The sequence below is a fragment of the Miniopterus schreibersii genome (assembly GCF_964146895.1).
Source record: "Miniopterus schreibersii genome assembly, chromosome: 3".
In the NCBI taxonomy this organism is placed as follows: Eukaryota; Metazoa; Chordata; class Mammalia; order Chiroptera; family Miniopteridae; genus Miniopterus; species Miniopterus schreibersii.
The window spans coordinates 23,111,018-23,134,358 of NC_138103.1; the positions used below are offsets into that span (position 1 = coordinate 23,111,018).

A 23,341-nucleotide genomic window follows, 5' to 3' on the forward strand; every position below is an offset into this window, starting at 1 on the left:
GAATTTTTGCCTTACAAAGCTTCTAGTGTTAATTGTAACTGAGAAGGAATCTGCCAAACCATCTAGTTACTTTGAATCCTACAAGCAAGCTGAATACAGGCCAGATATTACCATAATTGTGTGAGAAAGCAATAGTCAGAAAAATTAGAAGTTTAAAATGAAACATCTCATCACACTGAAATTTCTTCACATCACAGATAAAAAATGAAAATAAGGTTGCAACCAAAGTAAGTTTGCTTGGCTCCTGATGAGTTAACCTATATTATGGATACTGTTCAACGTTGTTGTTTTTTCTTAAACGCGGGAGTCAATGCCAATTTTGAAGTGTCTGAAAAATTCACTTTTATGAATAGTCTGTGTACAACTTCAGGAGAGAATACTTTCAAAGAAGCTGAGAAAAACCTACTCAGTACTACATCAAGCGGAATTTGCTAAGTGGGTACTTTGTGGAAAATATTTGAATCTACCATGGGTTATTGAACCAGTAATGTCAATGGTGAACTTAATTTGCTCTCATGGACTTATCCGTTGTTAATTTCAAGAATGTATGTTAAAAATAGGAATTAAATATCTTTATGTGCCTTACCACGTAGCCAGCAGTTTGATAGATTAGAAGTGGTAAGGTGTGTGTGTTAAAGTTTCATTAAGATTTGTGTGTCAAAGTTTCATTAAAATTTGACCTCAGGGCAGAGATCTAAATTTTTCTAAATGAGAAGAACTGCCCTGGATCACTTATCAGTTACTGAAAGGCTTTGGAAATTAGCTTTTGCTTTAAATCTGATAATGTTTCTTAATGAATTCAACCTAAAATTACAAGGTAAAACAGCTTATAACATATAACTTGTAAGTACAGTCAAGTCATTTCGATGACAACTGGTAATTGTTTGAATCACAAGTGATGTCAAGTTGCTTTATATACTTGCAGTGCTGTCAAAAGGTAAAAACAAGCCCTGGCCTGAGGGGCTCGGTGGTTAGAGCCCCGGGCTGCTCTTGGAAGGGTGGGGGGTTCCATTCCCCATCCAGGGCACATCATGGGTGGCAGGGTCCCTGCCCCTGCTGGGCTGTGTGGGAGGCAACCAAGTGATGTGTCCCTTTCACATGATGTTTCTCTCTCCCCCCCTCCCTTCCACTCTCTAGAACCAGTGTAAGAAATATCCTCGGGTGAGATTCACACAACAAAACAAAAAGGTAAAAACAAGACGTGAGACCCCCATCCCCTCACAAAATTAGCAAGAGGATACATTTTTCAAGGGCAAACTATTGTCCCAGGAGCATTTTCAGACCTCTGTGCAAGTGCAGAGGACATTTCCGTATTTTGAAACTCATTTAACCCTGCAGTTGAGGAGATGCTACCCAACCTTTATGGAGGAGTGATGGATTTGACATTTAGTGACATCCTATCAAGAGAATACAACGGAATTCTAGAAATGCCCTCCTATCAATAAATATGTTCAGTCATACGCTTACGGATATCGGTATTTGGCAGTTATCTAGTTGAAAAGTTTTCAAAGCTGATCATAGAGAAGATTTCATTATAGACTGGCATTAACAGGTGAGCTTCCACAGTTCCCTGCGGGGATGGAGAACTCACTCCAGGCCCCATGAAGCAAAATGTTACACCCCATTAAAAGAATTCCATTCTTCTCATCAGCAGGCCTGGGCTGCCAAAACCACTGCATTCAGTCGCTACCGTCACGTTTGGAGCTTCGTCAATATAAAGCGGCAGGGGCGGGGGGAGCGGTGCTCCAGGGCCCCGGGGAGCGCGGGCTCGGGCGGGCCCCTCGCGGTCACCTCGCGGTCGGAGCGGCGACGCCGCGGGCAGCCGGGTGTCTCCGACGGGCAGGGGTGTGGGAGCGCCCTCTCCGCCGCCCCCTCGGCCCTTCCAGAACCCAAAATTCCGCGAGGGCCGGGGGCGAAGGCCAGGCCCCCCGGGTTGCGGGCCTCTAGGAAAGCAGACGCCGGAAACCGGCGGGAGCCCCGACCCCGCTGGCGGAGAGCGGCTCCCCCTGCCGCCCCCCACCCACCCCGGGCGCCGCTGCGCATGCGTATTGGGGGTCCGAGGCCGGCGCGGCGCAGCCGCCATTGCGGGGTTTTCCCCTTCGGAGCCCACCTGGCGCCGGAGGCTGGCCCAGCCCCAGGAGCCCGGGCCCCGGGAGTCATTGGCTCAGGCATCAGGACACTCATCACTCTCTCCCGCCTGGGCTCGGGCAGGAGGCGGAGGCGACGAGGAGGCGGTGTCAGGGGGCGGAGCCGGCCGCACGGCCCTTTGTCTGTGGAGTCCGGTGAGTGCGGCCCGCCGGGGACCGAGCCGCGCGCGCGCTGCGGGATGGCGGCCGGGGTCCGGGATGCCGCGGCCCCGGAGCCCCCCAGCAGCGCCTCAGCCTTCCCCGAGACCCTGGATAGGAAGGCCTCCCCTATCCAAAGCTTGGAAACGTGTTTTCTTCTAATACCCTCTGCGATTTATTTTTGTGTAGGCGTGGGTGGTATCATTTTTTTTCGGGGAAAGTTTTCCCCCAAGCCAAGATTATTAAAACATTCACCATTATTTTCTGCTAATACTTTTAAAGGATTTAAAAAAATCCCTTTTTTACATTTTTACCTGTATTATTGGGTATTGATTTGGTGATGTGGATAGCAATATGCCTTTTTCCCCAGTTGTCTGGCCATTGTAGAAGGAACTGAGAGTCCGCAGGCTGTGCTAGAAATAAATGGTAGACATTTATTTAAGAGGCTTTGCAGCTGGAAACACAGCTAGGCAAAAACCCATAAGTGTTCTGAAGAAAAAGAAAAGTTAAAGGTTCTTATAGAAAGCCCTGGCCGGTGTTGCTCAGTTGGTTCAGCGTCATGCAGTCAATGGCTGGATTCCCTATGAGGGCACCCGCCTGGGGTTTGGACTCGATCCCCAGTAGGGGGCGTGCAGGAGTTAGCCAACGTTTCTCCCTCTCCCTTCCTCTTTCTCTCCCCCTCCCTTCCTCTCTCTCTAAAATCAATAAAAAAAAACACTTTATAGAAAAAAGTACGTTAGTGAGAATTTTCAGCCCTGCATCCTTACCCCTGGAATTGGTCCAGGACAAGTTATCAGTCAGATGACAGGCATTATGACGGATGCCAGGTGGTCCAGAAGTTGGGGGCCACGAAGTCTGGTCATGTCAGATGGACTAGGTAATAGATGTTAAGTGAATGTATATATGAGTCCTTCAGAGGGTAATTAGGTGGTGTGGATAAGTGAGTTTTTCAGGGGGTAATCAAAGGGTTATCTGTATCATATACAATGCCTGATGTCTATCCAGGCATTGATGCAAGACTGGAATGTTCAAAATATTTTAAGTTCCCAGGCTAGTTAGAACAAGAATGGTCTTTCTTCATGCCTCAACATTTCTAATGCTAGTAATTTTAGTAGCTCAGTTAAAGTGATTCCATTTTGGCCCTAGCTGGTTTGGCCCAGTGGTTAGAGCATGTCAGCCCTTGAACTGAAGGGTCCCAGGATCCATTCCCGCCAAGGGCACCTATTTCAGTTGCAGGCTCCATCCCTGGCACTGGTCAGGGCAAGTGCGGGAGGCAACCAATGGTTGTGTCTCTCTCACATTGATGTTTCTCTCCCACTCCCTCTGAAAAGCAATGGAAAAAATATTCTCAGGTGAGGATTAAAATAATAATAATAAAATAAAGTGATTCCATTTTGTATATTCTTTATCTTCACACCTTCCTTACCATCATCTATTGAATTATGTTCAATAGAACATAATTGAAATGAATTGAAATGACACATTATATTCTGCAGGCAGATAAATACTTGGACCTGTTTTTATTTTACTTTATTTTTCCCTTTTTTGTTTTTACTAGGACCTGTTTTTAGATTGTTTCTTTCACTGCTCTCACAGTTTCTGCTCTGATACCATTTTGTTTTTTGTGTGTGTTTTTTAATATATCTTTATTGATTTTAGAGAAGAAGGGAGAGGGAGAAAGAGAAAAACATCAATGATGAGAATCATTGATTGGCTGCCTCCTGGCTCGAGCCAGAAACCTGGGCTTGTGCCCAGACCAGTAATTAAACTGAGATCTCTTGGATCCTAGGTCGATGCTCAACTGCTGAGCCACACCCGGCCGGGCCATTTTGTTTTAATTTAAAATAGTTTTGATATGTGATACAGAAAATCCCCCTTAATTATACCTTTGACATATGATCTTTGTTGATTTTTTATTTTTTAATCCTCACCTGAGGATATATTTTTTCCATTGCTTTTCAGAGAGAGTGGAAGGGGGAGAGAGAGAGAAAGAAACGGTGATGTGAGAAAGACACGTTGATTGGTTGCCTCCCGCACATGTCCCGACTTGATGGAGCCTGCAACTGAGGTATGGAATTGAATCCGGGACCCTTCAGTCCACAGACTGATGCTCTAACCTCTGAGCCAAACCAGCTAGGGCCATATGATCTTTTTTTTTAATGTTTTTAATCCTCACCAAGGATATGTTTATTGATTTTAGAGAGAGAGGAAGGGAGAGATGGAGGGAGGGAGAGACATCGATGTGAGAAAGAAACATTGACTTACAGGGTTGCCTCTTATAAGTGCCCTGACTGAGAATAAACCCATAACCTAGGTATGTGCCCTGACCAGGAATCGAACCCCCAACCTTTTGGTGTAGGAGATGACACTCCAACCAACTGAGCCAAACCAGCCAGGCAACATATGATCTATTTTTAACTTATAAATTGTGTGAAATATAAAATGTCCCAAAATTATATTTTTCTAAGAGACAGATTTGATCATGGCATTTAGCAGGTGCTCAGTAGATAGTTATTAAATGAGAAATCTTCGTTGAAAATCATTCTATTCTTGAAAACTTTTACATGGTTCCCTTTTGCCTTCAGGATAATGTTCTAGTTTCTTAATACTGCCCTCAAAGCCCTTTAAAGTCATAATATTGCATGCTGCTTTGCCTTCTACCCTTGCACTTTATGCTTTAGCCATCCCAAACTACTCAAACAGGACACAAAACACTCTGGGAAAACTAGTTAATTTGATTATGTCAAAATTTTAAATTTCTGTATTTGAAAAGAACAAAGGCCTAAAAATAAGAGACATGAAGAGCCCTGGCTGGTGTTACTCAGTGGTTAGAGCGTCAGCCTGTGCACCAACGGTCTCGGATTCAATTCCCAATCAAGGGCCTGTACCTGGGTTATAGGTTCAATCCCCGGCCCCGGTTGGGGCACACGCAGGAGGCAACCAATCGATGTGACTCTCTCACATCGATGTTTCTCTCTCTCACTCTCTCCCCATTCCTTCCTTTCACACTCTCTAAAAATCAGTGGAAAAACATATCCTCGGGTGAGGATTAACGAGGGGGGGGGAGACATGAAGAAAATACTTGCAACATGTGTAAGAGATAAAGGATTAGTGTTCATAATATATAAAGAACACCTGTTGACAAAAAAAAAGAATATGCACAGCAATTTAAAGAAGAAATACCAATAAAACCTATAAAATAAACACCAGTAAAAATAAAGCTTAACCTCATAAGTAACCATAGACTGCAAATGAAGACAAAGATATTTTTCACCCACTAGACTGGCAAAATATAAATACGTTATTGTGAATCAATAAATAAATGTGATACACCACATAAACAAAATGAAGGATAAAAATCACATTATTATATCAATAGATGCAGAAAAACATTTGATAAAATCCAGCACCCAAAAGTGGGAATAGAGAGAACATACCTCAATGTAACAAAGGCCATATATGACAAACCTACAGCCAATATCATACTCAGCGGGCAAAAGCTAAAAGTGTTTCCCTTAAGATTGGGAACAAGACAGGGGTGTCTGCTTTCACCACTCTTATTCAACATAGTACTGCAAGTCCTAGACACAGCAATAAGACAAGAAGAAAAAAAAGACATCCAAATTGGGAAGGAAGAAGTAAAACTCATTATTTGCAGGTGAAATGATACTATATAGAGAGAACTCTAAAGATTCCACCAAAAAACTACTAGAACTGATAAATGAATTCAGTAAAGTAGCAGGATACAAAATAAATATTCAGAAATCTGTTGCATTTTAGAACAATAATGAACTATCAGAAGAATTAAGGGAATAATCTCCTTTACAATTGCTCCAAGAAGAATAAAATACCTCGGAATAAATTTAACCAGGGATGTGAAATACCTATACTTGGAAAATTTTAAGACACTGAAGAAAGAAATTGAAGAAGATACAAGTAAGTGGAAGAATATACCATGTTCCTGTACAGGAAGAATTAAGAGTAAACTGAAAATGGATTAAAGACTTAAATGTTAGACTCAAAGCCATAAAAATCCTAGAAGAAAACATATACAGTAAAATTTTGGACATTTCTTGTAGCAGTATTTTTTCTGATATATCTCCTCAGGCAAGGGGAACAGAAAGAAAAATAAACCAATGGGATTACATCAAACTAAAAAGTTTTGCACAGCAAAGGAAACCATCAACTAAATGAAAAGGCAACCTGCTGAATGGAGGAACATATTTGCCAATGAGCCAATGACACATCGATAAGGGGTTAATATCCAATATTTATAAAGAACTTACACAACTCAACGCCAAAAAAACACACCAACAAAAGACAATCCAATTTAAAAATGGGCAAAGGTCAAAAGATTTATCAACCTTTTTTAGCGGTTGAGCATCGATCTAGGATCCAGGAGATCGCGGTTCGACTCGTCGCCGGGGCACATGCCCGGGTTGCGGGCTTGATCCCCAGTCGGGGGCGTGCAGGAGGCAGCTGATCAATGACGCTCATCATTGATGTTTTTATCTCTCTCTCTCCTTCTCTCTGAAATCAATAATGATAAATTTTTTTTTTAAAAATGGGCAAAGGATCTGAATAGACACTTCTCTAAAGAGAACATACAGATGGCCAATAGACATATGAGAAGATGCTCAATGTCACTAATCATCAGAGAAATGCAAATTAAAACCATAGTGAGATATCACCTCACACCTGTCAGAATGGCTATCATCAATAAATCAACAAACAACAAGTGTTGGCAAGGTTGTGGAGAAAAGGAAACCCTCATGCTCTGTTGGTAGAAATGCAAATTGGTACAGCCACTGTGGAAAGCAGTATGGAGTTACCTCAAAAATTAAAAATAGAACTGCCTTATGACCCAGAGATTCCACTTCTGGAGATACATGTGAAGAAACCTAAAACACTAATTCAAAAGAATATATGCACCCCTATGTTTATTGCAGCATTATTTACAATAGCCAAAATCTGGAAGCAGCCCAAGTGTCCATTAGTAGATGAGTGGATAAAGAAAAAGCTATGGTACATTTACACAATGGAATACTACTCGGCTTTAAAAACAAAGGAAATCTTACCTTTTGTGACAGCATGGATGGACCTAGAGAGTATTACGCTAAATAAAATAAGCTAGTCAGAGAAAGACAAATACCATATGATTGCACATATATGTGGAATCTAACGAACAAAATAAACTCACAAACAAAATAGAAACAGACTCATAGATACAGAGAACAGACTGCTGTTAGAGGGGAAGGGGTTTGGGGGACTGGGTGAAAAAAAACCCTCAAAACTCATAGACACAGACAACAGTATGGTGATTACCAGAGGGAAAGGGGGATGGGAGGGGGTAGAAGAGGGTAAAGGGGGTATAAATGGTGATGGAAGGAGACTTGACTTGGGGTTGTACAGTGTGTGGCCCTTTTAGATTGGCCTCTTCTGCTCGGTGGTGTGCATTTGGGATTCTTGCCTGTCTTTTCATGGCTTGCTATCTCACATTTTTTAAATACCTGGGTGATGTCTTATTGTCTGGATGTACCACGGTTTGTTTGTTTTTACACCTATGGAAGGACATGGAATTGTGTTTTTGTGTATTGCCCTAATTTAGTTTGAGAATTTAGGCAGCATATACTTGGGTCCTTTTAAAAAAAATCCATTCTACTATACTTTGCTTTTTGATCGGTATGCTCTGTCCATTTACATTTAGGATGATTATTGATATATGAGGACTTAATATAGCCATTTTAGTTTTTGTTTTCTGGTGGCTCTGTATTGCCATTGTTTATTTTCCCTTATGTTTCTGTCTATTTTAGTTTTGTGATTTTCTATGATTTTTACCTCTGTTTCATCTTTTTTTATGTTATGTGTCTCAACTCTAGATTTTGTGTGTGTGGTTACCATTAGGTTTATGTAAGAAATGTTTCATACATACAATAGTCCTTTTCTTTTGACTGCATCATCTTCATTCTCTTGTGCAAACAGGTTCGACCCTTTCCCCTTTGCCTTTTATGTTTTTGTTGTAATAAACTATCCCATTTTATACTGTATGTTTGTTTCCAAAGTTGCAGAAATTATAGTCTTTTTTTAAGTGCTTTCTCCCTCTAACCTTTATGTTATAACTAAGTGATTCATACTCTATTCTGAAAGAATTGTAATTTCCTTCCTTTGTGTGTTTGTAATCTTACTCAGAGTTTTGTAACTTTTGTTTCTGGTAAAAGAGCTCTTTTCAACATTTCTTTTTTTATTTTTATTTTTTTCATTTTAGACGGAGAGGGAGAGAGACAGACAGACAGGCAGACATTGATGTGAGAGGGCAACATCAATCAGTTGCCTCCCATAAGCACCCTAACCGGGGTTTGAACCTGCAAGCTGGGTATGTGCCCTGACCAGGAATCAAATCCATGACCCTTCTGTGTATGGGATGATGTTCCAACCAACTGAGCCATACTAGCCAGAGCTCAACATTTCTTGTAATGCAGGTCTTGTGATAAATTCCTTCAATTCTTATTTGCTGGAAAAGCCTTTATTTTTCCTTCATATGTAAAGGGTAACTTTTCTGGATAAGTTTCATGGCTGGTGGTTTCTCTCTTTTAAATTTTTGAATATTTCATTCACTCTCTCCTAGCATATCAGGTTTCTGCTGAAAAATCTGATGATAACCTAATAGGGTTTCCTTTATAGGTTACTGTCTTCTTTACCCTGGCTGCCTTGAGAATTCTTTCTTTGTCCCTGAATTTTGACATCTTTAGTGTAATGTGTCTTGGAGAAGGCCTTTGTGCACTGAGATAATTAGGTATTCTGAAAGTCTCTTGAATGCAAAAGTCCAGCTCTTTGCCTGGGTTTTGGAAATTCTCATCAATTATTTGTTTGAATAGGTTCTCTGTTCTCTTCTCCCATCTTCTCCTTCTGGTATACTCATTATTCTTATATTGCTCTTTCTAATGGAGTCAGGTAGTTCTCATAAAGTTTTTTCATCTTTTTAACTCTCAGTGTTCTCTCTTCATCCACCTGAGTAATTTCTAGATTTCTATGTTAGAGCTCGCTAATTCTCTCTTTCATCTGGTCTTCTCTGTTTCCCACACTCCTCTCTGATTCATTCTTTTTTCTTTTTTTTCTTTTTTTAATATATCTTTATTGATTTCAGAGAGAGGAAAGGAGGGGGAGAGAGAGAGATAGAAACATCAGTGATGAGAGAGTCATTGATCGGCTGCAGCCCGCAACCCGGCATGTGCCCTGACCGGGAATCGAACCCTGATCGCCTGGATCCTAGGTCGATGCTCAACCGCTGAGCCACACCCGGCCGGGCTCTGATTCATTCTTCACCTCATTTATTGAGCTCTTCAGCCCCAGAATTTCTTGTTGGTTCATTTTATAGTTTCAGTCTCTTTGATAAAGTGCTTCTTTTGTTCATTGATTTTATTCCAGAGCTCGTTGAACTGTGTTTCTGAGTTGTCTTGTATCTCATTAAGTTTTTTCAAAACTGCAATCTTGAATTCTCTGTCATTTAAATCATAGTCATCCATGTTTTTGAGTTTGGTTTCTGGAGAGTTTTTATTTTCCTTCTGAGCTAATTTGTTACCATGGTATTCATGGTACTTGATGGATTGTTTCTTTGCCCGGGCATTTGAGGAAGTGAACTCTTCTTTTTAGGTATGGTTTATATCTTTTAAGGATTCCTTTCCTTCAACTGTGAAAGGGACAAGAATAAATTTTGGAAAGTTATAAGGAACAACAATATATAAGTGGTAGGCAGAGGAAAAGGGATTAGAGCATTGCCCACTGAGAGAGACCATGGAAGTAAAGCAAGACGCAGCTGTCAGCAATATCAGATACCTTCAACACTTAAGAAGTAATGAGGTCTATTGCATGAGCAACATAAGGGTGTTTTATATTACTAACCAGAGAAATTTCAGTGGTGTCCTGGCAGCAGAACAGAAGCAAGATTATAGAGAATTGAAAATCAGTGGGTAATGGGAATAGAGACAAGTATTGACAATCCTTTGAAGAGTGCCGCCTTGAAAAAGAATGGATAGTAGTTGCAAAGGGGTAGGTAGCCAGTGAAGGTTTTTAATGTAGGGAGAGACATTAAATGATTTTAAATGATGATAGGAAGGAGTCAATAAAAGTGAAAGATCAAGTTGATGTATAGGAATGAGAAGATATGTGCTAGATTCAGGCCTGTAGGGAGGCTGGAGAGAATGGACTGATTCCAAGGAAGAAATACCTTTTAATGCAAATCCCTGGGCCAATATTCCCCCCTAGAACTACTATTTCATTAGGTCTGGGGTCTGCTTTCAACAAATATCATGATTCAAGTGATCTTCAGACCACACTCTGATAAGCACTTCTCTTTTTTCTGTTTTCCCACATCTATTAACCCACTCCTATCTTCATTTCTTTTCCATACAGTCTAGAACCTCGGTCTCCTGACTCATGGTCTAGTGTTTTGTAAGGTAAGAAAGATATCAGAAGTGGTGTGGCTTCAGAAGTGGGTGACTGGAGTAGAATGATGGTGAAAATCATTGGGCTTGAGAAAGTAAATGAAAAGTTCTAATAACTGTTTGAATTCTTGCTTGCATCAAAGAAAGTTATAGGTCATTTTAAAAATATGTAGATGCCAGACTTCACCTCAACAGATTCTGATTTAGTAGCTCTTGGGTGGAGCCTGGACATATATATATATTTACATCTGTATATTTTAAAATCTGGACTGAGTCTAATGTACAGCCCACACTGAGAACCACTACATGGGGTTTTTACATGGTCAGTAAAGTTTACTCCATTTTATGAAAGAACTTGGGGTGAAAAAGGAAAACTGGTAAGCCCATATTCATTTGTCATCTGAATTTATTATAATTCTGGTATTCCTTAGGCAGTCAAGCGAATTAGTTACTTTCCAAGCATCATGGTTGCTTGTGGCAATCCCACAGGCTTCTCTGGAAAGTTCTTCAACTTTAGAGTCCTTCATTAAACCAGGAAACTGAGAACTAAATCAGCACTTCCAAAGTTGTGTCTATGGAACCTTAGTCTCATTAGTTGCCATAAAAATGTCTCAAATTAACTAAATTTGCATGCAATATATAATATATTTGACACGCTCTTCATCCCCTTGGTTTCACATATATGAAGGAGAAATGCTGTTCTGCCTAACTTAATTGTGGTTTTTATTGTTGTGAATGAGTGGTTTTGAGGTGATTGGGTTGAAACATCAGAGCATTCTCATAGATTGTGTCTGGCTCTTACAATAGGACTTTTTTAGAGCTTTTGCTTGGTGAATTAGTGACACAATTCTTAAAGTACTTTTAAATTACCCCTGAAAGGTCTGCTTCTTAGTGAACTGGTTGTACAATGTTAGATCTATGCCATGTCTTAGGTAGTGAGTGGCTTCCTTACCTAACAGGTCCATTCCACCACTGGAACTACTACAGTTTCCTTCCTTCCTTCCTTCCTTCCTTCCTTCCTTCCTTCCTTCCTTCCTTCCTTCCTTCCTCCCTCCCTCCCTCCCTCCCTCCCTCCCTCCCTCCCTCCCTTCCTTCCTTCCTTCCTCTCTCTCTTTCTTTCTCTCTTTCTTTCTCTCTTTCTTTCTCTCTTTCTCTCTTTCTTTCTCTCTTTCTTTCTCTCTCTCTCTCTCTCTCTCTTCTCTCTCTCTCTCTTTCTTTCTTTCTTTCTTTCTTTCTTTCTTTCTTTCTTTCTTTCTTTCTTTTAATTGCTTCTTAGAAATGGCTTTATTTTTTATTTCTATCACTAGTTTTTGAGTGAAGTTTTCCAGGCCAACTTTTGTGAACAGAAAAAGGATGTTTTCTTTCATGATTATTAGCAAATTAATACATTTCACTCTGTTATTGGTGTTGGTGAAAGTCACTGGGAAAGGACCACATGTTTTCTATTCTACGAAGAGAGTGGGAAAGGATTATGCTAAAGTTTGTTGTAGTTGATGCATCAATACATCGCTGCTTTTCTGTGATGTGTGAATCTGAGAAATTTTCTAAAAATGCTTTTTGATTCTTTTAAAGAATTCCACATCCTACTGTTCTCTGTCTTCATGAATGAGTAGTTTGTGTCTCTTGACTGTAGGGCCATAGGTGACCGAAACAACTGGATTTCTTCTGCTTATTCTGGTGCATCTCATTGCAGGTGCTCAACCTGAAATTGTATCATACAAGATCCCTGCCAGGAGACAGATTTGAAATCATAATGAAGTCTGTACATGGAGGATTGATGTCCTTTAGTTTTAAAAAAAGTAATAGCCACCTTGAAAAGGCAAGATTCTGAGAGTGGCTGGCTGCCTCTGGGAAGCAGAAGTCATCCTTGTGAGTTGTCCATTGACTCCTGGGACTCTCATCAGAGATGAGGCACCTTTAATACCTGGGAGTGACTGTTCCCCATAGGCACTAGAATATCAGCTTTCAGGGCCTGACAAGGATACTGAGGCTATTAGTACTGGTATATTTCCTGACTGTCCTACTAGAAGAGAACAAAGCTTTGGGGACACTACAATTTAAGAACTGCACAGTTTAGTAATACTGGTGTAGGGCTGAATCCAGGTACTCAAAAAGGAAGGTGAACATTCTGAAAAATGAGAAGAGTGAAATCTCCTTTGTATATTAGAAGGATCATCTTAAAGGAAGCAGAGGAGAGATCTCTGGAGTTTGAGTTTAGAGCTGAATTTATCACCTTAAAGGGTAAGAATAAGCCCTCAACAGAGGTTGTCTGCAGCATCTAATCTCAGCAGTTCTCATCTCCCTCTTAAAGTCGCTTAAGGACTTTAAAATATAAAGTGCTGTTGCCCGGGCCCACCCCACACCAATTTGTATAAAATTGGATTTAAACAAATCTCTGGGAATGAAGGCTGAACACTGGCCTTTTAAAAAAATTCCCCAAGTGTATAGCTAGGGCTAAAAACTATGAGCTCTCTTGAATTTCTTATATGCCACAATAAGTGGCGTTGTTCCACAGAAGAGAGAAGTCCTGCATCGAATTCCTCAGTGTAATAGAGGAACAAGAATGTCACAGTTAAGTCATCCAACCTTTAAAGTTTATGTCTTTGAGTACTTCCCTCTAAAGTGTCTGCCATCCTGCCCTGACCAGTGTGGCTCAGTTGGTTGAGTGTCGTCCTGTGCATCGTAAGGTTGCAGGTTTGACTCTCGGTCAGGGTGTATGCGAGAGTCAGCCCATTGATGTTTTTCTCTGTCATTGATATTTCTTTCTCTCCCTTTCCCTTCCTGTCTCTCTAAAAATCAATAAAAATATTTTTAAAAAATAAATAAACTGCCATCCTAACACAAAGCAAAAGCTCCAAGTTTTAGGTTCAACCTTAATACCATGTATTGATGAGATGCTTTTTTTCGCTTTTTCCCAGTTATGCCTTCTCAGAATGCTGTACTTTTTCAGGAGGGAAACATGGAAGAGAAGGAAATGAATGATGGATCACAGATAGTCAGGTCCCAGGTAAGTTTAGTTTTACCCTCCTCTGAAATGCTATCATAGTTCTCAGAATGTGGGCACTTTTATTTTTCTGTTCTCAGAAGTGCTAAGCCTCAAGACTTCAAGCCCTTGAAACAGTTGTGACAGATGATAATCTCTATTGGATGTTTCCCATTCACCTTATATACCCCTTTATAGCTCTTTTCCCCTCCAGCATTTTTACAGATCAAGTATTCACGTCAGTGCTAGATGTTGTAAAAGAAGCAGAAGAAGCCATATACTGTCTTATAACCACCCTTCACTCTTAGAAAAAGCTTAGCTTTACATTAAAAGATGAGCCAATGAATATAGATATATATATTTTAAATAAAGTGGTTAAGATATATTTTATGGATCTCCACTTTAACCAGCTTTTTTGCTTAACACACCAGATGCCAGTCTTAGTTGCTTCTAAGGAGGCCTTCTATTGTTCCAAATTCTATGAAATAATCATTATCTGTACATAGCAAATAAACTCATCAGAGGAGATTTTTAAAAGCCTACATCACACAATTAATATTTAATAAGTACAATGTTGGATGCTGCTGTGCATGCAAAAGACAACAAATACAAGAAGTACTCAGAAAAGGGAGAAGTCTGATTGAGACTGGAGGCAAGAGAAGACTTCACAAAGAAGGTAGAGTTTGAATTTGTGCTAATATCAGGTAGGGTTTGTAAATTAGAAAAGATTGGACCATTGCAGACAGGAAATAAAACTTGAGCAAGAGCTGGGACAATAAAGAGACAGTTATCTAGAGCTGAACATTTATTTAGTACATTAGTGTTTTGGGATCTTTCGTCTGCAAGGAATAGATTCATTCAGTTTACTCTTAATTGTAAGACCCCACATTAGAAATAAAAAGACATCGAGAATAATGTGGCATACATGCCTCTTGGCCTTCTAGCCAGTGTTTAATTTTCCAGAACCATTTATTGTGTTAAGAAAGAAGATGATTCATTCATTCAACAAATATTTTTTGAGCAGCTCCCGTGTGCCAGAAATTATGCTTGGCATCAGGTATATATCAATGAGCAAAAACAAACGTGGTCCTAAACCTGAGTGGCTTACAGTCTAACAGAGACAGATGTTCAGCAAATATACTAATAAATTGCAAATTGAGATGTGTATTATACAAAATAAGAATAAGGTGCCATGAGTGCGCATTAGGGAATCAAGGAAGAACTCTCTGGGGAAGCAAATTTTAAAGTGAGATGTGAAGGATATATAAGAGTTATAAAAGGAAGTGGAAAAGAGCATTTTAGGCACGTGCTAAACATGCCTTAGGTTTTTACACAGTAAAAACCATGGGTATATTTGAGAAATTAAAAGAAGGCCAGTGTGGTTGGAGGGGAGCGAGGTAAGCTTAGGGAAGCATGCAGGCGCTAAGTGTGCAGGGCCTTTGGCTGTGAGGTTTGGGTTTTATTCTAAGTGCAGTGAAAAGTCTTTGAGGGAATTTAAGCAGGATAGTAACGTAATAAGCAATTGAATTCCACTTAAAAGATCACCCTGGTGTGTGCTATGTAATAAGTGAACTTGTGAGAGGCAAGAATGGAAAAGGGAGAGAGAACCACCTAGGCAACTATTGCAGTCTTCTAGATAACAGAAAATGATAGCTTAAAACTTGAAGATGGAGAAAAATTGGTGGGTTTGAGAGCTTTGCTTTGGGAAACAGCAGAGATTAGCAAGAAGGGTAAAAGCAAAGGAAGAAAAAGGCCGATTTCAAAAAAATGTAGCCCAGGAAATGGCAGGGCAGTGGAAAATCAGATCATGTCACTCCTGCTCAAAATGTGTGGCTCCCGTTTCACTCAGAGTAAAAGCCAAAGTCTGATGATGGCCTAAGTAAGTCCTTCAGAATCTAGACTCTGGGCATTTCTGACTTTATAGTTTACTTTCCCCTTGCTTACTCCCCTCTGGCTACCATGGCCTCACTTCTCTTCTGTGAACATGCTACACACACTATTGCCTTAGGATCTTTGTACTAATAACTTTTCAAATCCTTAAATGTCACCTCTTCAGTGACATCTTTTCTATATTGTTTTTTAATTGTTTAGATAATACGAGAGTCTTTCCCCTGTTAAAAATTATAAAAGGCTCAAAAGCAAGAATTATTTTATGCATGTTTTTCCATCTGTCTTGAAAGATGATCGAAAGACATGTAGTAAATGTTATTTCAAAATTTTTGACCTAGATTACTCAGAGCCCTGAAGACTCTCAGCACAAACAGCTTAGACATCCTAATCTTTGTCTATTGCTGTACCTTTGCTACGTCCAGTAAGGGCCCCAGTAAAAAAAAAAAAAAAAGGTTTATGGCTGAGCAAAGATGTACTTGATGTTGCAGGGGTCATTGACATTCCAGGACGTGGCTGTGGACTTCACCAGAGAGGAGTGGGACCAGCTGTACCCTGCTCAGAAGAACCTCTACCGAGATGTGATGCTAGAAAACTATAGGAATCTGGTCACACTGGGTAAGGATGGTGTCCCTGTAAAACTGGAAACCATTCTGATGGGTTCATAGTAGTCCTCCCTTATCTGCAGGGGATGCCTGAAACCTTGGATAGTGCTGAACCCTACATACACTATGCTTTTTCCTGTTCATACATACCTATGATAAACTTCAATGCCTTTTCCATCTTAACTAAGCACTTATGCACTCTGGCTATAACATTTGCAGTTTGAGGTGCGACAGCAAAACTAGCATGAATTTTTTTCTTCACAATTTTGTGGATAGAAGACATGTTCTTACCATAGATCTAAACAACCTCAGCATATAAATTGTTTTTTATCCTTACCCAAGGATATTTTTCCATTGCTTTTTCAGAGAGAATGGAGGGGCGGGGGCAGAGAGAGAGGGAAACGTTGATGTGAGAGAGACACATCTGTTGGTTGCCTCCCACACTGCACATGCCTCAACCCCTGCAGGGGCTAGGGATCAAGCCTGCAACTGAATCGAACCCGGGACCCTTTAGTCTACAGGCCGACACTCTAACCACTGAGCCAAACTGGCTAGGGCTCAGCATATAATTTTTTCTTTCCTTATTAAGCTGAGAACTTTCACCTTTTTACTTAAAGGAATCACTTTATGGCTTCTCTTTGGCATATCTGAATTGCTAGCGTCACTCCTCTTGTGCTTTGGGGCCATTATTAGGCAAAGTAAGTGTTACCAGAACACAAGCACTTAGACACCAAGACAATTGATCTGATAACCAAGAGGGCTATGAAGTGACTAACTGGCCTGGAGCATCCACAGTGTCGATAAGCATATCAACAGAGGGATGATTCACGTCCTGGGAGGGATAGAACAGGATGAATGTGCAAGATTTTATCACAATAGTCAGAACAGCCTGCAATTTAAAACTTACAAATTATTTCTTTCTGGAATGCATTATGCTAAGTCAAATAAGCCAGTCAGAGAAAGACAAATACCATATGATTTCACTTATATGTGGAATCTAATGAATAAAATTAACTAACAAAATAGAAACAAACTCATAGCTATCAGAGTGGAGGGGGGGAAAGGGATTGGATGAAAAACCTCATAGACAACAGTATGGTTATCATCAGAAAAGGGAGTGGGGGATGGTAGGAGAGGGTAAAGGGGGGGTTAAATGGTGATGGAAAAAGACATGACTTGGGGTGGTGAACACACAATACAATATCCAGATGATGTATTATAGAATTGTACACAATAAACCTATATAATTTTATTAACCAATGTAACGCCAATAAATTCTATTAAAAAAGAAAAAGAAAAATGCCTTTATAAATCAGTAAAAAATAAATAAAAATTTAAAAATATAATGTATGAATTGTTTGTTTCTAGAATTTTTTATTTAATATTTTTAGACCATGGTTGTTTGCTGGTAACTGAAACTGCAGGAAGCAAAACTGTGGATGAGGGGGAGTACTCTATTTTCTCAAGTAGTGAAAACTTCCAAAGCTTTGTCAATATAGTTCAGGCCAGAACAGAAGAATGCTAATCAGTTTCATAGACAGAGACCTTTGTTTTCTGCTCTTTCTCCTCAAGTAAAAAGTCTTGACTTTCAGAGTTGGAGGTGGGTAGCTTTATTTTGCTGCCTCTGAAGCCTCCCCTTTCCAAAACCAGAGGCCCTTCAACACTAAAAACGTTGGAAATGAGTTCTGAGAGAAATGTTTTTGTTTCCAGTGTAAACTTCTGAGATACATTTCCCCCCCATGAATAGGGCATCAACTTTATAAGCCAGAGGTGATCGCTCAGTTGGAGCAAGAAGAGCAGTGGGTGACGGAAGGAGACAGCCCGCTGGACACTCATCCAGGTGAGAAGCAAGCATTTTAGCACTTGCTCCTGGGTGAACGGAAACGGTCACTTTTGACGTACTCAACTGAGTGTGCTCCAAATACCTCTCTCTGGGATCTGAAGAATACTGAAGACGAAAAATCTAGTTCACGTTTGACCTTTTCCCAAAGTGGAAATGGCTTTCTTCTTTTTTTCTGGTATATACTTATTGTTTAAAAATTGACACAGCACAGAAGTTAATTTGAAGGTATTAGTTTGAATGTCCATAAATACCCTGGTGTTGCAAATCCCCACACAGCATTTTCCATTTTTCATCACACATTCTCGTTTGGTATTCTTTAAATCTGTCTTGTCTGTATCTCTGCCATTTTCATCTACTTTTCATGTTTTCTTTTTCCTTTCATTATCAGACTCTTTAAACTTGCCTAAAACCCAGAACCCTGGTTCTTATGATCACCTTCGCAATACATCCTGCTCGTGTTACTAAAACTGTTTTCTGGGAGATTACCAATGACTTCCTTCCAGCCAGACCCAGTGGCTAGAAATCGTAGTTACTGTCTCCTATGATCTTGTATTTGACTGTGTTGACTTTGCTTTTTAGAAATTTTCTTCCACCCTGCCTGTGAATCACACTGTTCTTGCCCCTTTCAGCCTTTCTCCTGTATCGCTACCTGCTCCTGTGTTACCTCCTCTCCCTCCTTTTTCTTCTGAAGGTGTGCATTCCTGTGGGCTTGGTACTCCATTCTGTTGTAGTGCTTATAAGTAGCCTTATATGTCAGTTTCCCCCATTTCTACATTTCTCGTCTAAGTATTTCACCCACATTCTCTTTCCAGATTTTAGATTATATTTTTGTCTATGAATGTCGTGCTATTTTAATTAAGTGCCATATTTCAAAACCTGGAGCTGTTGACTTTGTACTCTCTATTTATTTACTTATTTTTAAATATATCTTTATTGATTTCAGAGAGAGGAAGGGAGAGGGAGAGAGAGAGATAGAAACATCAATGATGAAAGAACCATTGATCGGCTGCAGCCCACAACCCGGACGTGTGCCCTGACCGGGAATTGAACCCTGATTGCATGTATCCTAGGTCGATGCTCAACCGCTGAGCCACGCCCGGCTGGGCTGTACTCTCTTCTTTAAAACATCCCACTAAATATGAGACTTCTTGGCCAAAAGAAAAACCTCCTTAGTTTCCTATTATTAGCATAGCACCTACAATGCTCTGCCTGGGTTATATTAGCAAATAGTTGACTGCTGCCCATATCCTATATTCCACTCTGGTTCATTCAGCCAAACTAACCTGCCCCATCTCTATGTAGTTTCCCACTCTGATTCTTTGTTCTGACACCTTGTTTCATCATTTGGACTTCGTTTTGTTTCATTTGAACTTCTGCTTTTTCTTCCTAATCCCTCATTCCTTCACTTAGCTCCTACCCTCCAAATCTTGTTAGAATGGAACTAAACAACAATAGTGAGTGAAGGAAGAGGTGAGCAGGGAAATAGTTAAGTGGGGAAGGAAGAGAATAGTCAGAGAAAAGGCTAGGATGGAGAGAGTAGAGTTGGGGAAGAGGCAGGCAGGGAGAGAGAGAGAAAAGAAAGAATATGACTCTGGTAACAGACCCAGGGGAGAGGTAAGGGATTAATTTTGGAGTTCTGACTATTACATGTGACTGGACATTTTCATTGCTGAATAGAGACTGTTTGTGACAATATAACAGGAGTGTCAGTTACTTAAGAATTAGGGGAAAAGCCCCGGGACCTGCCCAAATATTCATCTAGAAGCAGAGGAAGACCACGCCCACTAAATAAACTTTAAAGTGGTAGGAGACTGAAATGAAATTTTGTTTTTATCACAACCCATGAGTCATGCTTGTTCAAAATATGGTTCACATTTATATTTGTGTGAACATAGGAAATATCTGGCAAGATAGGCCCCAAACTATTAACAATGATTACCTCTAAGATGGTTGGGTAACATCTGGCCCATGGGCTGAATTCAGCAGCGAAATCATTCTGGCCCTGCTAAGGCCTCACCAAAGAGAAGTAGTTCCAGCCATTAGGGGTGAGTTACGTAAATGTTTGACCAAATATAGCAGGCTAATTTTTTTTTTTTAAATATATCTTTATTGATTTCAGAGAGAGGAAAGGAGAGGGAGAGAGAGAGAGCTAGAAACATCAATGATGAGAGAGTCATTGATCGAGCCCACAACCCGGGCATGTGCCCTGACTGGGAATCGAACCTTGATCGTCTGGATCCTAGGTCGACACTTAACCGCTGAGCCATGCCCGCCCAGGCGCAGGCTAATTTTTAAGTTGATAATTTTGTATGCCCTGAGAATGATGTTATAAATATTCAAATGGCCCTTGGCAGAAAAAAGGTTTCCCACCCCTCTCTAAGGAGTGGAATTCTTACAGTATGTATTTTCACATTATTATATTACCATAAGCAAGTATTAGTTTTATCATTTTAAACAAAAGATTAAAAATAGTAAGAAATAATTTTTAAATAAGCAAGTGGCTGTTCTTATAGTAGAATAATCCACAGATGAGACCTGTCTTCTTTAAATACAGTCTTTCCTCTAGTATCTCCCACCTCTGAACACAGGCCTTTCTCTGATATTTCTTATTCTCCTTTCCATTTCCTTTCAACTGTGGACACTCCAGAATGATCTCTTTTTTTTTCATGGTTACCACACATGTTTTAAAATTTCCTCCAGCTCACTGCTTCTTGTCATCTTTTTATAGTCTTTCTTCTTGTTACATGGCCTCATTTTAGAACTTTTCAATGCCACAAATGCCTTTTTGCATTATTGTCAGTTTCATTTGGTAATTCATTAGCAACAATATTTTTGAAAACAGAGACTGCTGCAAAATATCTGAATATTCTGATTTTTTTCTTTTGTCATTAGAAATATGCTGTAAACCCCCACTTGTTTTTTTATAAGTCTAGTGCCTCGCACCATACTTAGTTATTACAATACTATTGACTATATGCCCTATGCTGTACTTTACATCCCCATGACTGTTTTGTAACTATCAATTTGTATGTCTTAATTTGTTCTGTATTTCTTATAGATGGAAAAAATAGACCTGAAGTCAAAAAATCAACTCCAATCCAGACTATTTCTGATGAAAAGCAAACCCAGGACATGATAATAGAGAGACTAACAGGAGACAGTTTCTGGTACTCCATTCTAGAAGGACTCTGGGATTTTGATTACCAGTTAGAATTTAACCAAGAAAACCAGCAGAGACATTTAGGACTAGTATCGTCTGCCCAAAAAAAGGTCACACAGGAGAGAAGCCTTGAATGTAATACAATTGGGGAAAACTATAAAATGAACTCAAATCTTATTATGCATCAGAGAATTTCTTCATTTAAAATACCCCTGAATTCAGACATACAAGGAAATAGCATCAAACATAATTCAGAATTGATTTATTACCAGGGAAACTATGTAAGAGAGAATACTTGTGAATATAATGAGTGTGGGAAAATCTTCAATCAACATATTCTTCTTACTAATCGTATTCGTTCTGAAGAGAAACCCAGTGAATATAGGAAGGCCTTCAGCCACAACTCATCTTTGACTCAACCTCAAATAGTCCTTACAGGAGAGAAGCCCTATAAGTGTGATGAATGTGGGAAAAGATTCAGCCAGAGAATACATCTTATTCAACATCAGCGAATTCATACAGGAGAAAAACCTTTTATATGCAATGAATGTGGGAAAGCCTTTCGTCAACATTCATCCTTTACTCAGCATTTGAGGATTCATACTGGAGAGAAGCCCTACAAATGTAATCAATGTGGTAAAGCCTTTAGCCGTATCACATCCCTTACTGAACATCATAGACTTCATACTGGAGAGAAGCCTTATGAATGTAGTTTTTGTGGGAAAGCCTTTAGCCAGAGGACACATCTTAATCAGCATGAGAGGATTCATACGGGAGAGAAGCCCTATAAATGTCATGAATGTGAGAAAGCTTTTAGCCAGAGTGCACACCTTAATCAACATAGGAAAATTCATACTCGGGAGAAATTATGTGACTATAATAAATGTGAGAAAGTTTTAAGCCATGGTCCTTCAGTTACTCAGCAGCACATAACTCATGGGGGGGAAGTTATATGAATATATAAATGTAGGAAATTTTTTGTCAGACCTTTCCATACCATTTAATAACAAGTTATTCATAGTGGAGACAAAGTTTGTAAACAAACATTTAATGCATAGAAACCAAATAAATTTAGACTTTAAACTAGTAGAATATTATGTTCCCAGGAGAGGTTATAAATAGTGAAAATAATTTATGAACAAGATTATATTAGGAGTCATGTTCCAAATCTGATATAAACCTTTTTTTAATGACCAGAAATTCTGTAGGCATACCCTGTGGTTATTCACCTGTGAGTTTTATGATATAAAGTTTTTCAATTATATAAACCTTGATTAATCAAGGCAATGATGTAGTGTAGTCACATAAACTTGAAATAAACAGAAAACACCAATATTTCTCATACTTCGACATTTGTATGCTTCCTTTGCAGTTTTTAGTGTTTACTTATTAAATATGAAGTAAACACCATATTTAGTGTTTACTTCATATTTTTAAAGGGGCTTAATTTTTAGCCTTTAGGAAATATTATTTATGAAAATTGGGTTTTATATGCTAATTATATTTGTTCTAATTTCCATCAGAGTAAATATTCATTGATATATCACCTAAATCTTTTGTACCATTATTTGAGAAACAGTGTGATAAGATAGCAATACTCTGTTGCTGTTTTTTTTTGTTTTCTGGGGGTTTTGGCAATGCTTTCATTAATCTCATCAGAATCCTAGGGTCACTTTAAAAAGAGTCTTGGAGGAGATTGAGGATTATGTTGATGAAATTTGAAGTTATTCGGAAAAGTCTGCTTTTCTATCATGTTGTTCTAGTTTTAAATTTCCCTGTAACAAAACATAACTTTTAAGTTAAAATTGTTGTTTCTGCTATATTTGCAGATTTGAATAGAGAGAAGGTTTTGTTGTTGTGTTTGTTGTTGTTATTATTGTTTCTAATAATGAATGGGGGCTAAGAATTCCTCTGCCTCCCAGCCCCACTCTGGGAGACAAGAAAGTGCAGACTGTACCAGAGGGTGATCTGTGGTACATAGTTGAGGCTGAGAACCAGGGAAGAGTCGTAGTGTCTTACAGAAACAACTAAGGAAGTAATACTAATTGGCTTAATAATCCACTTTATTTATTGAGATATATTTATGTAACACCTTTTCCCAAAAAGAATTTAGGTGATTTAATTTGATTTTTATGAT

The 23,341-nt window shown here is 39.4% G+C and overlaps 1 protein-coding gene across 1 annotated transcript; it reads left to right on the top strand.

Moving 5' to 3' along the window:
- Nucleotides 1–515: 515 nt before the first annotated feature.
- On the top strand, nt 516–23,057 carry ZNF713 (zinc finger protein 713; the record flags this gene model as incomplete). The annotated part of the gene is made up of 6 exons (XM_081131725.1): nt 516–545; nt 1,652–2,282; nt 13,645–13,733; nt 16,088–16,214; nt 17,949–18,041; nt 21,103–23,057. 6 exons carry the CDS (start codon nt 516–518, stop codon nt 22,158–22,160), a joined length of 2,028 nt encoding a protein of 675 aa, XP_080987851.1. The 3' UTR covers nt 22,161–23,057.
- Nucleotides 23,058–23,341: the final 284 nt, after the last annotated feature.